At 38.6% G+C, this 17,813-nt stretch overlaps 3 protein-coding genes across 10 annotated transcripts in view; all 3 read right to left on the bottom strand.

Annotated features, from left to right (window-relative positions):
• The window catches only part of LOC110108224 (blue-light photoreceptor PHR2), a 33,919-nt gene extending 29,258 nt beyond the window's left edge, over positions 1-4,661 (bottom strand). For both annotated transcript variants that reach the window (XM_028697117.1, XM_028697118.1), the window contains exon 1: positions 3,627-4,661. In XM_028697117.1, the coding sequence (XP_028552950.1) occupies positions 3,627-4,610 (984 nt within the window). In that variant the 5' untranslated portion in view covers positions 4,611-4,661. The remainder of the gene's footprint in view (positions 1-3,626) is intronic.
• Positions 4,662-11,921: 7,260 nt separating this feature from the next.
• LOC110113138 (rust resistance kinase Lr10-like) lies at positions 11,922-15,738 on the bottom strand. 7 transcript variants are annotated; one of them, XM_028697110.1, is made up of 3 exons: positions 15,600-15,738; positions 13,156-13,337; positions 11,922-13,060 (listed from the first exon to the last, which is right to left on the bottom strand). In XM_028697110.1, exons 2-3 carry the CDS (start codon positions 13,268-13,270, stop codon positions 11,937-11,939), a joined length of 1,239 nt encoding a protein of 412 aa, XP_028552943.1. In that variant the 5' UTR covers positions 13,271-13,337; positions 15,600-15,738; the 3' UTR covers positions 11,922-11,936. The 7 variants fall into 7 exon arrangements, with proteins under 7 accessions (XP_028552943.1, XP_028552948.1, XP_028552944.1 ...); XM_028697115.1 differs by having other exon boundaries at positions 13,156-13,284; positions 15,600-15,737; XM_028697111.1 differs by having other exon boundaries at positions 13,156-13,362; positions 15,600-15,736.
• On the bottom strand, positions 15,642-16,418 carry LOC114580238. Its single transcript, XM_028697116.1, has 2 exons — positions 15,894-16,418; positions 15,642-15,780 (listed from the first exon to the last, which is right to left on the bottom strand). Exons 1-2 carry the CDS (start codon positions 16,271-16,273, stop codon positions 15,756-15,758), a joined length of 405 nt encoding a protein of 134 aa, XP_028552949.1. The 5' UTR covers positions 16,274-16,418; the 3' UTR covers positions 15,642-15,755.
• Between the last annotated feature and the right edge of the window lie 1,395 nt (positions 16,419-17,813).

The following is a 17,813-nucleotide window of genomic DNA, read 5'->3' as shown; positions in this document are numbered from 1 at the left end:
TTCTGTGTCCGTGAGGCTTACGCCTCAGACCGCCTCGAAGCTTACGCCTCGCCTCACGGACGAAAATCGCCTCGAGGCGCAGTTACGCAATTTTAAACCTTGTTACCTAGTGAACTTTGTAGCTCATTATATAGATTTTAATGATTTCAGGTCAAGGAATGGGTCAGAATCGTGAGCAATGATACTAATAAAGATTGTCATGTTCTTCTTTAGATTTTGTTATGCATTTCCTTCTATTCTTTTGTAGTTAAGAGCTTGTAATAGATTAGTAATTGTAATGATCTCCTAGCTAGTGTAATATCATTTTGCAAATGAATAGTGAAAATATTTTGATGTATATGATTTAAATTGCTTTCGCTAGTTAATGTTTATATTGATGATTTATAAAAACTCTGGTAGAAAAATATAGGAAAATATATCAAATTTAACTATCACGCATTTACTTCAAAAAATTATAGCTTCCAATTTAACCGATAAATATACGATATATTATTATTAAAATGCTCATATTGACGAGATCTATCATATACCAAAAGTTACACAGTGAAAGTTTTATCAATATAAATCATCCTCATTTTTAAGTAATGGAAACACAAATGTGATCGAAAAAAATACCAAAATAACAAATTGTTGAAATCAAAATATGATAATGGTTCCTTCTAGTGAGATGAGCAAATATCCCAACAAGACCAACGAACAAAAATGCTCTACAGCCTCCAAATCTAACCTTTTCTCTTCTCTCTCCCATATTTTCTCTCTAATTCTCATTTTTGTTTCTCTCATCAGCCAAATGAAGGGAATTCAAAAGGATTTAATGTATTAAGATGATGGAGTAAGATATTTGTAATAAAATATTAATATAATATAAATATAATTATATAAAAATCTTTTGGGGCTTTACAAATTAAAAGAAAATCCATAAAATAGCTCATCATGTTTTAGGAACACTTTGGTTGAAAATTGATTTGGCAGAAAGAAATCTGACGGTCCCAATACTCCACTTGTAGCTGTCAATTTTTTAAAGATTTGCACAAAATAACAAAAAATTATAGAAAAATTATTATAATTAAAACATAATAATATTAGTATTATGGCGAAGACGGTTTGTGATTTGGACATATGACTCCTAAACAAATTATTTGTTTGGGTCAAAATATAAGCTATTACATCGGGCAACATCTCAGAGCAAACATAATAAAATTGCTGAAGCAATTGATATATCTCTATATGCCTTGATGAGGAGTTGTTTATTGTGACATGTTCTTTGAGAATTAAAGCAAACATTAGAGTGGATTCCTTCCACGAATGCAAAGGTGAGGTTCCAGAGACCACGTGCATCACAACCTTAGATTTGCTTGTAATGTTGTTGTTAGCTTGTTGGAGTAGCAGTCGTAGCCTTTTACTTGTTCATTCCAAGGAATAAGTGCTAGTTCGACGTGTAGTTCGACAATATAAATAGCTCCCACATCGAACTATCATGGCTTTTCCAAAATAATTTGGCAATGTCCATATCCAATACATCACACAAGGCTTCGAAAACATATTGTTACGCAATAGAAAATGTAACCTGACACTTTTCAGATGCCAAAATATTCATTCCTTTTTTTGACCCAACTAATCTTGTACGAGTGAGGACGTTTTGTGGTTTTAAATTGCAATGTATAAACCACATCGCGAGAAATAATATTTTCAATATAGCCTCTATCAATGAGTAACTCTCAAACTTTATCGTTTATGGTACATCTTATTCTGAAAATCACATTTTACCAAGAGTTATTTGATTGTCAAGGCGTCATGAGTAGCTTCTCTAAGACACAAACAAATGGTTCTCCTTCATCACCAACAATATCTTCATGTTTTAGATCTCTTTCAGGATCAACCACATCTAGTTCTTTTTCCTCTTTATCTTCCACAAATTATAACGGTTGCCTATTTGGGCATTCATTAGATTTATATCCTTATTGAAAGCATTAGAATCACTTGATCGTAGTGGGTTTAGAGTATGGATTTTCTTTAATCCGTGCTTTCAGTTTTGGTTGGTTCGTTTTGTAATAGCATTTGGTTGCCATTGGTACGGCTTAATCCAAGCTAATTTGGCGGCAGCTTCATTGCAATGGGGCCTTGCTTAACAACTTCAAACAATTGCTCAAAAGAACGACGATGTAATGCATTATTGCAATAGTGCCGAGTGAGCTGAATTTCGGCTTTTAGAGCAAAATTTACAACTTGCAACAAAGTCCATACTGAATTCAATTCCAACTTATCTTGAATAGCATCTTTTAAGCCGCATATGTATTGAACCACCGACTAATTAGTGGTTTTGTTTAGATTATTCCTGGCACTTAGGCAATAAAAGTCCTCGGCGTATTCACTTAAAGATATATTTCCTTGAATACAGTGTTAATACTTGAGTTACAATCACTGCTCATAATCAATGGGCAGAAAATGACCTCGAATGAGTTGTTTCATTCTATACTAGTTGTGTACACGCCCTCTATCTTCCCGCCTACGAGATTGGAGAAGTTGTAGCCACCACACATATGCACCTCCCTTGAGCCAACTGGCGACATATTTTACTTGTTTCTCTAGTTCGATTTCCATATACTCAAAAAATGTTTCAACGACTCTCTCCCAATCTAAATAACCTTCAATATATAATCTACCATAAAAAAAAAGGTAATGGCAAGCTTCACACGAAATTCACTATGGTGTCTGTCATATACTCTAGGTTGCCGACAGTGATTGAAAATTTCTTCACCATCCAAGTCTAACACATTAGCATGATTGAAATTATCCACATCATCTTAGGAATCAGTGACTTCCAGGAATGCAGACGTACGCTTCTGATCACGATCCACACACGTCTTCCTAGCAGACGGTGTGGTTGTTGGCACTACTATATGATTGATTTGGTGAGCACCTAACCCCTTTTTGATGGCTTGTAACCCACGCCACATCTCTTCAGAAAATCGAAAATAACTCATAGGCCATTTGGTCAAATTGTCTTACCATACAAGCATGTGCTGCCCAGAGGGCCTCCAGATTGCGATCATTGTCGTTGGTCTTGCGATTGCTACAATTGGCCATTCTTGCTCAGCTTCTAGCTCTGATACCAGAACTAAAGCAAGAAGAAGATGCAGGAAAGTTGAAAACAGATAACACATGTTTAAACACCCAAAGATATCACATATTCTATCTTTCTCGTTTACTTAGACTTTGATATATATTCATTATCAAGATGCATATTGCAACTTGCAGAAAAAAGGTCCAAACAGCTAAAAGTTGACAAATTAATACCATAACTGAAAAAGTAAAACTATAGTAGTGGAGAGAAAACAAAACGGAAATAGCATGGGAGGTAAATTATCCCTTCATGTGTAAAATGCCCGCATCAGATATCATATCTTACAAAATACATGTTGAACTTGCATGCACGGATCAGTCTTCTTACAAGCATCCAGCAAAAATTACACTTTTTTCCCATCATAGAAATTTAAACAAGAAAAATAAAAAACAAGCAGCATGTTCCTTAGATGCCCGCATTGAAATAATCATTGCAAAATAAAATTCCATTAAAACAAAGAAACAATAAAAAAATAAATCAAATTGAGACTGGCAGCACAAACCTGAGTCACTGCAGGAGCAGGATTAAGCCCCAAATCCATCAGCGTCGGAATCTCGCCGGGCTCGACATCCCCTCTCGATGGAAGCCCCTTTATCTGATCTAGTGCCTCTATAGTCTTCCTCACATTCAAGCCCTGCACCTTTTCCCTAAACCCACCATAGTTCGACGGCATCTGCTCCAGCTCGAAGGGCAAATCATCAATGTGGTACAACGTACTCCCCCAAAAGTACTTCACCTCAACTCCCTCGCTCTCCATCGCCTTCTCCACCCTCTCCTCCGTCCTCGCCTCTTCATGCGACACCTCTCGGTGCATGTAAACCGCATCGGCGCCAACCAATCGTGCCAGCTCAACGAGGACGCTCTCCGGCCGGCCAATCCGAACTACGAGATCCGATCCCCGCGCGCGGAGGGAGCGACGGAGATCAGCGACGGACTGTAGAAGAAATGTAGCACGGTAGGGGCCCGTCTTGTCGAAGCCGGAGGAGGATTTTCCATAGTCGCGGGGGTCGAAGAGATATACAGGTAGAATGGAGAGGGATTCATTACTAGCCGCAGTAAGTGCTTCATTATCGTGTGTACGAAGGTCGCAGCGGAACCAGAGGAGGGTGCATCGGCGAGCGGCAGCACCACCAGATGGATCTGCAGGGCGGCGGCGGAGAAAAGGGGAAGGTGATGACAGGAGGGCGGGGGTGGAGGACGAGAGATTTGAGGGACGGGCTGGAGTAGAGACGCTGGAAGCAGAGAAAGAGAGGCGGGTAAGGGAGAAGATCTGGGTCGGGATCTTGAGACGGGAGGGTAAGGCCGCGAATGGTTGCGCCGTCGCCACCGGCGGCGTTGGCTTCGAGAGGAGGAGGTTGGTAGAGAGCGAAAGGGACAGCGAAGCAATCGGCGGAGAGGATTTCGAGGGCGAACTCGTTATCTCCTTCTGCTGCTCTTCGGAGCTATCGGGGGTTTGGGGTTGCAGAGGAGAAGGATCGGTCTCCATTTCTAGCTGAGGAGAACTGAGCAGAACTGAGATTGGAAGCGGAAGGAGAAGATCGAGTGGCTTCCATTCTCTAATTCGGATATATAATAAGGGAATTTGCATACATAACATAATATTTAATATTTAAAGTCATTCTATTTATATTTTCATTTTTTTATTTTAATTTTAATTTTTAAACTTTAATGCTTATTCATATAATATAGTGAGCCGAGTTGGCTCATAATCTGGCTTGAACTCGACTCTTTACCTGCTCATGAGCTGAGCCATGAGTTCGAGCTTGAGCTTATACTAAAACTTGTATATTGTATGAGCTCTATTTTAATCTGGCTCGACTTATGAGTTTGTAGAGCCAATTGTTTAAATTTAATTTATACCAAATTTTAATTATTTCTCGGCCCTAATAATTTTTGAATAAGTACTCAAGTTCGAGCTCAGTAAAAAATTAAACAAGTTTGAATTTATTAGGTAAATATTCGACTTTACTCGATAAATTCACACCCCGAGTCAACCATTACAAATCATTGATCCTGTGACCAATGAGATCTTATCTCATCTTCGTCACTTCCTCGCTATCAAGGATAGACTATCACATATCGTGAGACCCATCACAGGCAAGATCCCCATCCAAATCCTAATGTCAGTCGGGCTAACAAGACATAAATAAATAAATAAAAAAGAAATCTAATTGAATATCCACATGTCCACTTTACGTGTAAAGATTACTCCACATAGAATAATTTCTCTCATTTGGAATAATTTTTCACTTTTTCATTGCTTTGCTTTTCAGATCACAATGATATTTCATATGTGCCATTATTTTTTTGCTGCTTTTAAAAAATTTTGTATTAAAAAATTACGTTTTATAACAAATTTCAAAATAATTACAAAAAAAAAAAACTATCCTAAATGCATAAGTGATAAGTCTAAGGTTTCTTGATTTTATTAGAGATATTAATATATGAATAAAATAATTTTAGGTGATTTGCATTGAAATCCTCCAACATCATTGTGACGTGTCAAGTTGTTATTCGTTGTAAAAGTGAGAAGATGTTGTGGGCCGAATACAAAGATGGTGGGGTCCATTCAATACACCTACCCAATAACCAGCTACCCTCTTCCTTTCACCTACCATTGAATCTCCGGTTTTAAATTTTATCAGGTAGAATACGGTTTAATATTGACCTGTTTAACTGTTTTGGTGCTGTTAATCTATACCGGGTCCCATTAATATTGCTCAAGCCTGTGGACTTGTTAATGGGTACATGGGTAGTTGAGTGTGCAATTGGGAAAAAATCATGTCTAAGGTATGCGATGTAAATATTTATTATTTAATTTAATAAATTCGCAAACTATAGCTAAAAAATTATATCAAATATAGATTTTTAATAAATAAGAAAACTTGATTTTGATTTGATTTACAATAGTGTAATTAAGGGTGTGAACGAGTCGACTAAAGTCAAGTATTTGTCTAATTGAGTTAAACTCATTTAATTCTTATAAAGCTCGAGCCTGACACGAGCTCGAATTTGGCTTGTTCAAAAATTACTAGGAGCGCACTTGAATATACTAACAATTAAAAATACTTAGTATATTTTATTATATTATTATAAAATATACTCTAATTTAAACGAGCAGTTCAACAAGCATATGAGTCGAGTTGGGCTGAGCTCGAGCATATGCTCCAACTCAAACTCATGACATTTGGAGCGAAGAAAATTAAAACGAGAAATGTTGAAGGCTTTAGTTAAAATGTCTGCAATCTGGTCATGAGAGGAAATGTGTTGAATGCATATATTTCCTGAAGCTATATGTTGCCGAATGAACTGAAAATCGATCTCAATGTGCTTCGTCCGAGCATGAAAGATCGGATTCTTGGCTATGGCTATGACAGAAATGTTATCACAGTGAATGATCGTTGGAGACGACTAATCTAGGTGAAGTTCAGCTGCAAGCCGTCTTAGTCAGATAACTTCAGAAGTTGCTGCTGATAGGGCGCGATACTCCGCCTCGGTGGAAGATTTCGCCACCGTGATTTGTTTCTTAACAGACCAAGATAGAAGATTGGGTCCGATGAAAGTACATATGCCGGAAATGGACTTACGGTCTGAAAGGTCCGATGCCCAGTCAGCATCGGTGTAAGTCTGGATAGTTGTATCGCCGGGCGTGATTGGTAAGCCAAAGGTAGCTGTTCCTTTGAGATAGCGAAGTATACGTTTGAGTTGGATGAAGTCGTCTGTGGTCGGAGACTGCATGTGCTGACATACTTGGTTGGTAGCAAACGAGATGTCCGGCCTGGTGATCGTTAGATATTGTAAAGATCCAGCCAATCGACGATACATTGATGGATCGTGAAACAATTCAGTCTGATGCTGTGAATGCCTGTTGGTCGGAGTGATGGGTGTCGGGCACGGTTTGCAATCAGCGAAGCCCGCTTCCTGTAGAAGTTTGGAGACATAGTGTTCTTGATGGAGAAAGAAGCCGTCGGAAGTGCGGCTGATCTGGATGCCGAGAAATAGATTTATTTGTCCCAGTTGTTTGAGAGCGAACTGAGAGCGAAGATCGTGAAGGAGATTATTGATATGAGTAGAGCAATTTCCTGTAAGGAGAATATCATCAACATACAGTAAAATGTAAAGAAAAATTTGTTTGTGATTATAGATTAGTAAAGAGGGATCAGAGCGGCTAAACCCAAATCCACGGGCTTGTAAAAACGTTGTGATTTTCTGAAACCACTGTCGCGGCGCTTGTTTGAGCCCATATAAGGATTTGTGAAGTTTGCATACAGCGTCGGGTTGAGTTGGATCGGTGAAGCCGCGAGGTTGTGACATGTAGATGTCATCTGGTAAATCACCGTGTAGGAAGGCATTGGACACGTCAAGCTGAAGCATAGGCCAATTGCGGTTAACAGCAAGTGTGAGTAACATGCGTATGGTGGTCATCCGAGCAACCGGGCTAAACGTCTCATTGTAATTTTCACCCAGAACTTGCTCATAGCCAAGAGCCACCAACCGTGCTTTGTAGCGATCTACTTGACCATTCGGTTTGAGTTTGGTCTTATAAGTCCATTTGCATCCTAATACCCGGTGATTATTCGGTTTTGGAACCAACGTCCAGGTCTTTTGTTTTAAAAGCGCATTGTATTCTTCTGTCATAGCATCTTGCCAGTGCTTGAGTTTGGAGGCTTGATTATAAGTTGTTGGAGTTGTCATGACACTGGTGTTGCTGAGGAGAGTAAGTAATTGGCGGGGTTTTGAGATCCCCGACTTTGATCTGGTCTGCATAGGATGATGAGGTCGAATCTGAGCTTGGTTATTCTGTGAATTGCCGTTGAGAGCCTTGTCTGTAGAGGTGTCAGCCGGAGTAGGTGATATAGACTGAGGAAGAGTTGAGGGAATGGCAGACTCTGTATTGGCGTTATTAATAGATGTTGTAGTAGCCGAGACCGGTACGAGAAGAAGCGGAGAAGGTTGGGTGGTGTTAGTCGGATGAAGTGGAAGACTGGTAGTATCATTTGAACGAAGCGGGAAAATTGATTCGTGAAATTCGACAAGACGGGAGATGTATAATTTGTGGTTGGTAAGGTCGTAACATTTATACCCCTTGTGATGTGGTGAGTAACCCACGAAAACACAAGGTAGAGATCTCGGTGCGAGCTTGGTGGTGGTATACGGTTGCAGCCATGGGTAGCAGAGACACCCGAAAGTTCGCAGATGGGAGTAGTCAGGATTTTTGTTATGAAGTAGTTGATAAGGTGATTTAAGGGACAGAGCAGTGGTGGGGAGATAGTTAATTAGGTAATTGGCTGTAGATACCGCATCAGCCCAGAACTGATCAGGGAGATTGGATGCGATCAAAAGTGCGCGAGTAAGTTCCAAGAGGTGGCGATGCTTCCTTTCTGACATGCCGTTCTGTTCAGGTGTGTAAGGACAGCTGAGTTGATGTTGTATGCCATTGTCGTTGAGGTAGGCGGTGAACTCTTGATTAACGAACTCTCCGCCTCCATCCGAACGGAAGCATTTCGGTGTAGCAGAGTATTGGGTTTTAAGAAAACTGCATAATATTTTAAATTTAGCTAAGGTCTCATTTTTGTGATGGAGAAAGTAAATCCATGAAAACCTCGTATAATCGTCAATGAAAACAACGTAATACCGAAAACCATTCAAAGACGGAAGTTTCCTCGGACCCCATACATCTGAATGTATAAGTTCGAATGGATGGGAGGTCGACGAAGAACTTCTATTAAAAGATTGTTTATGACTCTTGGCCATATTACATGCTTCACAATGAAAGTCAGAGGGTAAAGCAGAAAAATTCGAAATGTTGTTAGCTAAAGAATTCAAGATGCGATTGCTGGGATGGCCGAGACGGGCATGCCAGATGGACGAGGAGACGGTCGTTGCTTGAAAAGCTGTGGAAGACATCGGAGGAGCAACTTGTAGCATGTAAATCCCGTTATGCAGACGTCCACGAAGAAGAGGCTGATGGTTCTGCAGATCCTTAATTTCAAAGCCATTAGAATCGAAAGTAATAGAGATGGAATTATCAGATGTTAATTTAGATACAGAAAGTAGATTATGTGTAAGATCGGGAACATGGAGTAAATTGCATAAATGTAGCTTACGAGACGAATCCGGCAGGGGAAGAATCCCCTGGCCATAGTTCTGTATTGGAACAGCTGAGCCATTCGCCACAGAGACAGATTCGTGACCGTGATAAGCCGTGGGATATTGAATGTTCGAGCCATCCGTCGTCATGTGTGAGGAAGCACCGGTATCAAGAACCCAAGATTGAGGAGCCAGTGGCGTCGGTTGGGCAAGAAGAGCTCGATTTGTAGGTGTGGACGGTGGAGCATAAGAAAGATTACACCGATGCCAACAGTTATTCGCCGTGTGACCAATTTTACTGCAAATCTGGCAGATGGGGCGGGTGTTAGTAGCTGAGACTTGCGTCGATATGGGTTCGTTGGTGTTCGGATTACGAGTGGTGTTGTTTCGTTGCTTGTTGGGACGCTTGCTGTTCTTGTTCCGCATTTGATTGTAGGAAGTAGCGTAGTAGGCAGCCGTCGTCGCAAGCTGATCTTTCTTGATGTCGTGATTAACGTGTATCTCCTCACTGCAGAGAAGCGAGTAGAGGGCGTCTAGGTCCGCAGGGAGTGAGGAGGAGCAAATGTAAGTTTTGAAAGAATTATAGGTGGCGGGGAGTCCATTTAAAATATAGAGCGTGATGTCCTCAGGGTCAATCTTTGTGCCGGACGCCGCAATGTTGTCAACAATGTTCTTGACTTGAGCAAGGTATTGTTGCATAGTTTGATTGTTCATTTGGATATGATGCAACTCGTTCTTGAGTTGAATAACGCGAGATCGACTGGTCGACTGTAACCGGCGTTCAAGAATGGCCCAAACTTCATGCGCCGTTGTGGACGTAATGACATATGGTAGAATGGTCGGAGAAATTGTGGAGAATAGCGCATAAATCAAATTGTTGTCGACTAGTCGCCATTGCGCGTGAGCAGAGGATGTGGAATCGGGCGGAGGAAGCGTTTTGCCTGTGAGGTGATCGGCATAGCCATTCGCAGAAAGATGTTGAAAGATCTGTGTACGCCAGATAGCGTAGTTGTCCGCCGTGAGAGTATTCGAAATCAAGTTCTTGATATTTGAGATGATGAACTTGAGAGTCGTCGGAAGAACAAGTTCTGTTGTTGATCCGGCGATAGTGGAAGAAGTGGGAGGAAGAGTGGAAGAAGACTCTTGATCGCCCATTACTGGCTATCTGATACCATGAAGGAGATTCTTGATCTCGAGGGAGCTGACAGAGAAGGTAGGAGACGGAGCACAGGGAGAAAGAAAGAAGAGGGAAAATACTATATTCAAATGTAAAATGAATTTACAGTATTTATAGAGCTAGTTTACATGTTGTGTAAAATGAGCTCAAGTACAAAATAATAAATGTGTTCTCATTCTAATACCTATCTCATCTTCCACACTTCCTCGCTATCAAGGATAGACTATCACATATCGTGAGACCCATCACAGGCAAGATCCCCATTGCAATCCAAATCCTAATGACAATCGGACTGACAAGACATAAATTAAAAAAAAAAAAAAGAAATCTAATTGAATATATACATGTCACACAACTCTCCTTGGCCTATTGGTTGAGAGCTAAGGCTTCCAACTAAGAGGTCTAAGGTTCGAGTCTCTATGTATGCGTTGTGTGTGTGAGTTTGCCTTAAATGGCCTAAATGTCCCAAAAAATATATATACATGTCCACTCTACGTGTAAAGATTTCGCCACATAGAATAATTTCTCTCATTTGGAATAGATTTTTTATTGCTTTATTTTTCAGATCACAATGATATTTTATATGTGCCATTATTTTTTTGCTGCTTTTAAAAAATTTTGTATTAGAAAATTACGTTTTATAACAACTTTCAAAATAATTACAAAAAAAAAAACTATCCTAAATGAGCATAAGTGAAAAGTCTTAAGGTTTCTTGATTTTATTAGAGATATTAATATCTGAATAAAATAATTTTAGGTGATTTGCATTGAAATCCTCCAATATCATTGTGACGTGTCAAGTTGTTATTCGTTGTAAAAGTGAGAAGATGTTGTGGGCCGAATACGAAGATGGTGGGGTCCATTCAATACACCTACCCAATAACCAGCTACCCTCTTCCTTTCACCTACCCTTGAATCCAGATTATAAATTTTACACAGGTAGAATACGGGTTGATATCGACCTGTTTAACTGTTTTGGTGCTGTTAATCTATACCGGGTCCCATTAATATTGCTCAAGCCTGTGGACTTGTTAATGGGTACATGGGTAGTTGAGTGTGCAATTGGAAAAAAAAAATCATGTCTAAGGTATGCGATGTAAATATTTATTATTTAATTTAATAAATTCGCAAACTATAGCTAAAAAATTATATCAAATATAGATTTTTAATAAATAAGTAAATTTGATTTTGATTTGATTTACAATAGTGTAATTAAGGGTGTGAACGAGTCGACTAAAGTCAAGTATTTGTCTAATTGAGTTAAACTCATTTAATTCTTATAAAGCTCGAGCCTGACACGAGCTCGAATTTGGCTTGTTCAAAAATTACTAGGAGCGCACTTGAATATACTAACAATTAAAAATACTTAGTATATTTTATTATATTATTATAAAATATACTCTAATTTAAACGAGCAGTTCAACAAGCATATGAGTCGAGTTGGGCTGAGCTCGAGCATATGCTCCAACTCAAACTCATGACTTAATAAGCTCACTTCACGAGCTTATTAACAAGTGTCTTAGAGTGTTTTTTTATGTTAATATATTAATGTAATTCAGCTGCTATCATCTTCCCAATAACTGACAGTTGTGTAGTAGCAGTGCTATCAGAATGCAAAGTTCTAGAGATTGAAGATGACCAAGAGAAGAAAGGCTTTGGTGGTAATTCCAAGTGGTCTGCATCTCCTTCTATCATCTGCACAACTTGATTCATAGAAGGTCGATCAGATGGCCTTATTTGAATGCACCAAAGCCCAACTAAGTACAGCTTCTTCTCCACTTCATTCATCTCCAAACTCTCAAATTTGATCTCTTCCTTAGCTTTATAACTCAGCTTATCATATATCAAAGAAGGATAATAGTTCTGACTTGAACTATCAGCATTGGTGTCAACATTCCTTCGACCCGACGCCATCTCAATCAATAACATTCCAAAGCTATACACATCTGATTTATGAGATATGATTCCAAAGTTCCTTGACACGAGCTCTGGAGCAATGTATCCAATTGTTCCTCTTGCAGCACTGACGGAGACTACATTATACTCCTTTGGGTATAGCTTTGCAAGCCCGAAATCTGAGACCTTGGGGACGAAGGTTTGATCTAAGAGAATGTTCTGAGGCTTGATGTCGAAATGCAGAATGGTCATGTCGCAGCCGCGGTGAAGGTAATCAACACCTCTAGCCACACCAAGAGCTATGGTGTTAAGTTTCTGCCATGAAAAGCATCTATTTGAGGAGAAGATGTATTTGTCAAGTGATTTGTTAGGCATGTACTCATAGACAAGTGCTGCTTTTGAACCTTCTGAGCAGAATCCGACAAGCCGAATGACGTTCAGGTGGTGAATTCTTCCAATTGTGGAGACTTCACTGATGAAGTCATCTCCATGGCACTTGGAATACGCAGAGAGTAACTTAACAGCTACAAAATGGGAACCAGGGAGCTCGCCTTTGTAAACTGAGCCGAATCCTCCTCTTCCCAATTGTTCTTTGAAGTGTCTTGTGAGGGCAATAATGTCTGTATATGCATATCTTGTTGGCGAGAGGCTTTGCTGGGCTTGCAGAAACTTCTCCACAGCATCGTCTGATGACAAGATTGTCCAGAATTTATGAGCAAGGAAGGTCCAGAGAGCTAATGGAGCAAAAACCAGTCTTCCTATTATCAGCAACACTGTAAACAGAAACAACATAAGCTTCTTTATTATTTGTGGACAATGAAAATAAACAGTAAAATTAATTATTCATGGCTTCTTAGTTCTTCCTTACCTATCACAAGATGAACAATCTCTATTATAACTATAACAACTATTGACAGGCGGAAAATCAGCTGGAAATGGCTGTTAAACCCAGTATAATCTTCAATGCAGGCTGGAAAGTGCATCTCAGCCTTAAAAACTGCTGGAATCAACGATAGAAACTAGCTGGATTCAAAATTGTCATGAAACATGCTGGAATATGTTCAAAGATCAGAAGCTGTCCATGGAAAACATATAAGAAACTAAGGCTTTGTTTGGGGAAAAATTATTAGGTCCGGTCACCGGACCTATCTCTGCGTTCGGACACTAATAGAATGTTGACAGCTGGATGTGAATTTTTTTAAATATAATTTTTTAATTAATGTATATCATCCCCACCCGACCCGACCAGGCCCAATATTTTTTTCATTTTAAAAGTATGGTTGACGCTATCTTTAGAAACCCGCCAAAGATCTAAATATTTATCGCTTTTGCTTGGTACTGAAGGAAAAAAACAAGCTAGAATATTGCAAAAAAGAGATGGAATGCTCTCCGAAGAGGGAAAGAGAGGGGGAAGGGTTGCATGAATCGGAAGTCAAATAGCTGGAACTTCTGCAGGTTTCAACATATCTGTAAGTTTAAATCTCATCGCCAATAATATATTGACAGTAAGAATATACTTCTTGAAAGTTATAAAACAAAAGTGTGTAGAAACAGGGAAACAATTGTTCAGCAGATTTCAGCTCATTAGAGTCTCAGCTTCTTCGAAGGTCGTTTTAGGTTTTAGGCGAAAAAGCAAAAAAACTTTTGTTCAGCTGTCATTAATGTTTTAATTTACATAAGATAGAAAACATAACATCATGTTTCGTAGTGTTTGTAAAAATAAGTGCGCTTTTATTGCACTTTAACTGTGCTTTATGTGCGCTTTTGTTGTGCTTTATATGAGCTTTATTATCTTCGTTTCTTATTTTAGGCTGTTTTTAAAGATGAGAGAGAAGCATATGAATGTTATTGTACTTATGCCTATGATAATGGCTTTATCGTCCGGAAGAATCATCACAGTTTCTGGCCAAATTCTAGGAAGATAAAATCCAAAGACTTTGTCTGTTCAAAAGCTGGTTTCAAGAAAAATATTGATCTTAATTCAAAAAAGAAATTTACTAAACTAGATGTTAGAACTAGATGTCCATCTATGGTGAGGTTTGCAATTGATGAAGATGGTTACTGGCATGTCAAAAAATTTATTGAATACCATAACCATGAATTGGCTAGCCCAGCCAACCAGCACCTTCTAAGATCATGTAGGAATATTGTTGAGGAAAAAGCTTCCATCCTTAAATCAATGACAGATACAGGGATTAGAACCGTTGATGCATATGCCTATCTTGCAGAGGAAGTCGGAGGATACGAGAATGTTGGATTCTCTAAAAGGGATGCCTACAATTTTATTCAGAAGGAGAAAATAGCAAGGATTGAATATGGTGACACTAATTCTTTAATTCAATTATTTAAAGATCGACAAGTTGATGACCACATTTTCGCATGGAATGTTCAAATTAATGAGCATGATAGATTGTTAAACAGATGTTCAAATTGATGAGCATGATATTTGTTCAAATTGATGATCACAAATAGCTCTGAAAGTGGTTACGTAGCAACGAGAAGTAACAGGCCGTTGTTAAGGCATCTGAAAAGGCAATTAAAATAAATATCTCTTAACTAAAGCGCACACAAAGTGCACACAAAGCGCACACAAAGCGCAAGTAAAACGCACTCAGAGCTTACGTAAAGCGCGCAAAAATCTCATAAAGTTCATATACAACAATGCCTAAGCCCTGGATAAAGTTCAACCAAAGATCAACATAAAGCGCACATACAAAATAGCTTAGTTTAGGGTTTAGGTTTTAACAAAATACAAATGAGCATCCTATTAAAATAAGCGCAAGTAAAGTGCAAGTAAATGCGCAACAAAGTCGCAAGAATGGTGTAACTTCTCTCGTACCTTTACTACAGATTTTTCCCAACTTCGCCTGCCATCGACGAGCTCCTGGAGAATGAAAATGCCGAAGTATTTAAAGAACTGCTGAGAACTGATGTTAGAGAGTGTGGCAAGTATGGTCGAAGCTTTCTTCCCGCCTTTTGGTATTCATAATTTCAAATAAATCGTGTTTTCAGGCAGGGTGGGTCGCTCGGGCTGATAAGACATAAAAGAAGAATAATACAACAAAAAAAATTCCACGTGGAAGTTCCAACTGTCAACTGTCAACATTCTATTGGTGTCCGAATGCAGAGATAGGTCCGGTGACCGGACCTAATAATTTTCCTTGATTGGGACGGCTTTCTTTAAGCTCTTCAAGCAACTTTTTAGTAGAAAAAAATTTAATTATTGTACTAAAAAGCTGCTTTAAGAAGCAGTAAGAAAGACATCCCAAATAAAACCTAAAAAACACAACTTTGTATCATGTCTTTTCTTACCTGGATGAATCTCGAAGACACCTTCTTATTAGCATGGATGTAGTAAAACCATGAGTAGACCATGATAAAGAAAATCCACTATGAATGGCTTGAAATAGATCCAAATGGCTTGAAATAGTTGCAGAAGTATCAGTTGCTGGCATCATAGACAAAAGGCTACAGGAAGGTGCCAGATCTGTTACTAAATAACCAGAAACAGCATAAACAAATGAATCTCCTTGACTTAAGCAAGGAAAAAGCTGATAATTCAGAGAAGTTAGCTTCTTCGAACAATTCATTAAGCTAATCCAATACCAAGACTCTAACTGATAGTATCTGGATCTTGAAACAGAACTTGCTCCAAAAGATTTGAGGGGAAGACTGCAGTTGCTTCGTAGCAGGCCAGTCTCAATAACCTGGATAGTATTGCCTGCATAATCGATGTTCTTCACCAAGAACTGAACTGACTGGAACTCCATGAGAGTTCTGTTGCCACTGCAGGTGAGTTCATAGTTTGGATCTCCACATTTTGCTGGGTCTCCTTTCAGGCGAAAAGGAAATTGGATCTGAAGACCTCCACATGATGAAATATTGCAGAGTTGTTGATCTTGAAGGCCTGCTGCAAATCCCATGAAAGAGAAGAAGAGAAAGAAGTGGATGATGTAAATACCAAATGATAATCTCCACCATCTCATTCTGCTAAAGGAAAGAGAAGAAGCTAAACTTCAACAGGTAAAGAATTTAGCAGAAGAAGAAGAAATCATCAATGTGGGAAGAAAACAAGGAATCATAGATTTCTTTTTTTAATTATTTTGTAGTTTTCATCGCACAAAGACTCCCAAAAGATGTGCTTTAAATTGATTTGACACAGATGTTCCAAGTCCAACTTGCCTTCTGTTGATAATGACCATTTCAACCACAAGCTATTTCAAGGGACCACTGTGAAAAAAAAAATTGTTCCTAAAAGTATTGATTTCTGTACTTATTTAATGAAAGGGTTTTTGGAGCATATAAAAGAATTATAATTGTTTTGCTCAGGTTCTTGCTCAAATTACAACATATATGCCTTCTACATAAAGAAAAATTAGCTTTCAATGGAAAAAATATGATCTAATCTAATAAAATCAAATCAGATCACATCTGCATCAAATAACCAATATGTAGAGAACACTTATATACGTCGAGTTTAGATTGAATTTTCTGACCCGTTTATCAAATGGGTTAAATTTGAGTTGACTTACAAATTCATTTCTCATCCGAAAATAATCACTTTAATATCTTTCTTTTCTTATTTTTTTTTTTATTATGGATATAATCTTTCAATTTTTTATCAAATATCCTAAATTTTATAGTTATTAAATTTAAAAAAAAAAACTATTTAACAAAACATATTAACATGTTATATTTAGGTCACTCAGGTTGTTAGAGGATCGGATCGTTGACCCATTAATAATCATGTCAGATTCGAATCGGGTCAATTTCGGATCAGATTAAAATCCGACCAGCCAACCCATTTTAACGCCCCTACTTTATTTTTAAACATGTTCATAACTTTTTTTTATCTCTTTTAGGCGCCCCTCTGGCTTATTTCCAAGAACAGAAGAAGATAATGGAATTCAGTTTGTATTGAAATGGCTGTTATCGATAGGCTTTCAAAAGAACAAGAAGAAATATCGTCTATCAATTTCAAAGAAAACAGTGAGAATTCTTTCATCTAGTAAGGTCAAAAATTACAGCAAATAACAAAAGAAGAAAGAAAGAGAGTTTGAACAGAATAAACAACAACAACAAAATGCCTTTATCTCACTATATGAGATTTAAATGAATCTTTTTTCTTCATTTTGAAAGCACTGGTTTTCTTCTCCACCTTAGAAAAATTGTTCCAAGTAGCTTCTTGCCCTCCCACATGGCTTCCTAAACCAAGATTTTAGATTTTAATGGCTTTTGTAGTATTCCTTTTTCACTAAGCAAACAGATTTTTGGGGGCCTTGGGTGTCACGACCCAACCCGATCGGGATGGGTCCCGCTCGCATCGGGTCGTGATGCCGCGCTCAAAACTGACTGAACTGATTCCAGGATCTGGCTTTGGAATTTGTTTCAGAACTTTCTTCCAAACATACAGACAGAAACAGACGCACACACAGAGCTTCTAGAAACATCAAATGCAGCGGAACAGATCATCTATCTTTTTCTTCCTCAAAAGAATCATATACAAATACAGCTCATGGCTTTCAG

The sequence above is a fragment of the Dendrobium catenatum genome, unplaced genomic scaffold, assembly GCF_001605985.2.
Source record: "Dendrobium catenatum unplaced genomic scaffold, ASM160598v2 fragScaff_scaffold_875, whole genome shotgun sequence".
In the NCBI taxonomy this organism is placed as follows: domain Eukaryota; kingdom Viridiplantae; phylum Streptophyta; class Magnoliopsida; order Asparagales; family Orchidaceae; genus Dendrobium; species Dendrobium catenatum.
This window is presented reverse-complemented; position numbering and strand designations above follow the sequence as displayed.